Source organism: Halyomorpha halys, unplaced genomic scaffold (assembly GCF_000696795.3).
Source record: "Halyomorpha halys isolate HHAL.00 unplaced genomic scaffold, Hhal_1.1 Scaffold1207.1, whole genome shotgun sequence".
NCBI lineage: Eukaryota > Metazoa > Arthropoda > Insecta > Hemiptera > Pentatomidae > Halyomorpha > Halyomorpha halys.
This window is the reverse complement of record NW_027105149.1, coordinates 217,665-221,738: the sequence shown is the minus strand read 5'-3', so window position 1 is coordinate 221,738 and position 4,074 is coordinate 217,665. Positions and strand designations below refer to the sequence as shown.

Genomic DNA, 4,074 nt, shown 5'->3' with positions numbered 1-4,074 from the left:
TAGCCCTGACGAAGCCCTGCAACGTGGGGCGAAACGTTGGCTCAATAAAAATAGTATAATCATTTACTATTTGAGTTTTTTTGACCACACTCGGACCATATTCCATTCATCTATACACACGGTCAATCAATAATCTTCCAGTATTCAATTCTAAGTTATAAAGTAGGAGACAGTAGGTACTAATATGAAGGACCCACCTTTGACATAGTTCTTTTTTTAATGCTTGAATTGGCTTTATGTTCTAATCAAATATTACAAATATATTATAGTTTTTTTTTAATGCTTGAATTGGGTTTATATTCTAATCAAATATTTACTGTATCAAATTATTATTATAATTTTTTATCTTATATATTTGTAAATATATACTGAAACCTGAGTTTCTGATGACTGCCAGTCATGTGAAAAGTTTGTCGATTTCTCATGTTATGCTTGAATATTTTGGTATTGTATGTATTTTCTCTCCCTTTTTTTTTTTTTAATAAATTAAAAATTATTTTACAGACTCTGAATACACTTCAAATATGCAGGTTTCACAGAGGATACGTGAACCTAAACCATCTACCTCCTGTAAGCAATATTATATATTAATGCATAAGTACCAAAATCATTTAATATATCACCAAATATTATTAATTTTTTTTGTTTTTTCAATATTTGGTTTACTAAAATACTTATTTTCCTTTTATCAAGTTTTGGCATCGTTAGATCCAGAAAAATAATGCCATCTCCTATTTGGTCTCTTTCCTACCACCATGGAATTCTTGATTGTGTTGAAACCTGTGCTTACACCTCCTCTCATCAACTCTTTGGGCTCATATCTCGAACATCTATGTACATAAATTTAAATAAAAGCTAGGAATAATACTATTGAAAATCAAACAACAAAGTATTAAATAAAATATGATATAAATAGTATTATGTTTATAAACATAAAAATTGGTTAAGGTTAGGTTAGGTTATTTTATTTTATTTTGCTCATTGACACTTAACAGTTCTGTTTTTATAAGATATTAGTGTTGATATTGACAACAAACCATTTAGATGTCTAAAACAAAAATGAAACAAGATATTGTTGACAATCAATGATTACCACATAATATTTTAAATATTTTACAGTTAAAACGTGAATAAAAAAAATTATACACATAAAGAAAAGTTAACTGGGCTAGTTGTTTTGTTTGATAAACATATTTTGCCATCCTTGGTTTCCTATTGCGACTTTTATAAGTTTCACTTGCGAATGGACTCATTCAGATGTATGTGACTAATGAATTGATTAATTTATCACCCATTAATAATTTTTAAAAAGATTTTATTAATCATTGATTATTTTTGTTAACATAATGTCATCATACTCTTGTTTCTTATCCTTGATCCATTTTCTTAAACACCTATTTTAATGTATATAAAAATATTTTGTTTTCCCATTCTATCTTAATTTTCCTTTTTTTTAAGGGTTTATTTTTTTGACACAAGATATAATATTCAGATTTTTTATCTAAGTAAGCTATAATTAGTCATTTTTCTTTTAATTTATAATAGGATAATTTGTGACTATTTTATTTAATAATTTTAAATGAATTAAAAAAATGTTTAGTCGCTCCTGAGTCAGATTCTTCATTTGATGAAGAAGAAGAAGTTGCAGGATGTAAGTTCTGTAATTTATTTCAATTATTGGTTGTTTATTGTAATTAATTTCTTTTTTTTTTTTTTAGTTGTGGAGATTACAGGTCAACAAGAATCTTATTCAAAACACCCAGCTAAAAGTAAGAAAAATAATTAATGTTAATTGTAGAATTAATTAATTAATTTTTTTAACAATCAACTTCAGGATTTAATTTATTCATATACTTAGATTTAAATTAACAGTCTACATTTTTAAATGTAGTGCTAAAACAGCTCTTAAAATTTGACATATGTAATTATGTATGGACCCATTTTTATTAATGGTATACATTTATTATTATTTTTCAAGTCATTAAATAATCAAAATGAACATTTAGTGTCATATGACAATTTTAATTGATGTTTTAAAACTATAGAACTTGAAGAAATTGAGGGGTTGCTAATAGAACCTCACTAGTTAAAATATTGAAAATGAATTAAAGTCACCATAATATAGTGTATAGTTTCATGCATGTGGTGAAACAACTAATTTTGTCTAAAACTTCATAGGTCATTATGTATATGCCTTTAAAAATATGTCGATTTGGCAAACAAATCAATAGTATGGAGTGTTTTTTGCAAGAATTTTAGTTGTGAATGGTACTGTCCCTGGAAAGTGAGGAAAAAAATGGTCTCAAAGTAATCTCAATGCTGTTACGATTCATAAACAGTATCTGTACTCAAGGTCGATCTGGTTTTATTAAATGAAATTTTTATACAGTTTTTAGTTCATGAAGTTCATACATAAATTAGATTAATTATTTTATTTATGCTTGTTTGAGAGTGGTTTAGTTTATTCTTAATTAAAACAAATTTGATCCTTTTTTCTCTCTCAACCTTTATTCTTTAAAATTTTTTTTCCAACGTTTTGACCCACAGGCCATTCTCAAGGATACCACCTTCAATATTGATGTCATTTCCTTTTTCAAATATTAAAAATGCAGTCTTATTGCCTTTATCCCATATAACCTTTTCTAAAAAACTTTTTCTTAGATCTAAAACTTTTACAAAAACTTTTCTTCCTTCCTTCATTTACATTTGCAAATTAAAAAGTTATAAATATTCCAAATAAAAGTCCAAAATATTTCTGCCAGCTGAGAAGTCCATTGCTTTTAAGTTTTTATTATGATTTTTTTTTACTAATGTTAATATTTCTTTTATGTATTTTCTAGAAGCCTCCTGCAGTTCAATGTCTGTGTGCCCGTTCTGCGGAAAGAAATTCTTCAGTTACAGGGTCCTTATTGTTCATGTAACCTTAAATCATGTGAGTGAATCTCAAGCAAAAGCCAATATGCACATATTGAATTTTCTCATGAAAGAGTGCAAAATGTGTGATTATACTACTCCTCATTATAGTCATTTGAAAAGGCACATGATTTCAAAGCATAAAGATTATGAACCTTTCCAATGCCATTTCTGCGATTTCAGAACATCTATGCAAGTCACACTAAGGAGACATGTGCGATTGAATCATACTAACAAAAAGATCTACCAATGTTCCAAGTGTGATTTCAAAGCTTTAACCAATTTCAGTAAACAAATTCATTTAAACACTGTTCACTTGGATTCTAGATCAGTGCATTGTTCTGAGTGTGATTTCAGGTCCAAACGTGTAAGCACAATGCGGAAACATATCAAGTCAAATCATATTAATAAAAAATCTCACCAATGTTCATTTTGTGGATTTATCACAGATGGATCTAGGAAATTGAAAAGACATATAACTAAGAAGCACTCCGATGAAAAACCCTTCCAATGCACTCTGTGTAGTTATAAAGCTGCTCAGTTTAGCAATTTTAAAAGACATCTTGCTTTCAAACATTGTCAAGTGTATAAGATCATCAGTACACTATCCCCATACATTTAAAATTGTGATCTCTGATAATTCGATATTGTGATCGACGAGTACAAACGTCATTGTATTTTCCTATTATCCCTAAGAGTAATTTTATTTTGATTAGCTTAATATTAATTAATAATATTTCTGAGATACTGTGTAAATAAAATTTATGTTGGTTTCTGAAATTTATTTTATGATTTCTTGTGCTATATTTAAAATAAAATATTAATTTAAATCACAAAATAAATATTAGTTATTAAGGAATCATTTTTTTGATCCTTTCTTCTATAATTAGGCGTGTATTTGATGGAAAATTGAATATTAACTACTAGTTGGTTATATAGCCGATTGTATTCTATATCTTATCTTCAGCTATTGTATTCACTCTCTAAGTTATCTACAGTTGATAGGAAGGACTAGTGGTGTACTTTACTGAAGTTCTAAACTGAGTAAGAAGTTGTAGAAAAATTAATGAAACAATTCCTAATAATACAAAATTATTAATTCAATAATTCGTTCCAAAGAATTATTTTTATTGATATTCCCTCTCTAGCTCAGCACTGAAT

General features: G+C 27.4%; 1 protein-coding gene across 3 annotated transcripts in view; it reads left to right on the top strand.

Moving 5' to 3' along the window:
- Positions 1-3,697, top strand: part of LOC106688801 (transcriptional repressor CTCF) — an 11,166-nt gene extending 7,469 nt beyond the window's left edge. The window contains exons 2-6 of one of the 3 annotated variants that reach the window (XM_014433442.3): positions 505-570; positions 694-834; positions 1,601-1,651; positions 1,719-1,769; positions 2,841-3,697. In XM_014433442.3, the coding sequence (XP_014288928.1) occupies positions 756-834; positions 1,601-1,651; positions 1,719-1,769; positions 2,841-3,535 (876 nt within the window). In that variant the 5' untranslated portion in view covers positions 505-570; positions 694-755 and the 3' untranslated portion in view covers positions 3,536-3,697. The remainder of the gene's footprint in view (positions 1-504; positions 571-693; positions 835-1,600; positions 1,652-1,718; positions 1,770-2,840) is intronic. The other 2 variants (XM_014433440.3, XM_014433441.3) reach the window with 2 other exon arrangements.
- Positions 3,698-4,074: the final 377 nt, after the last annotated feature.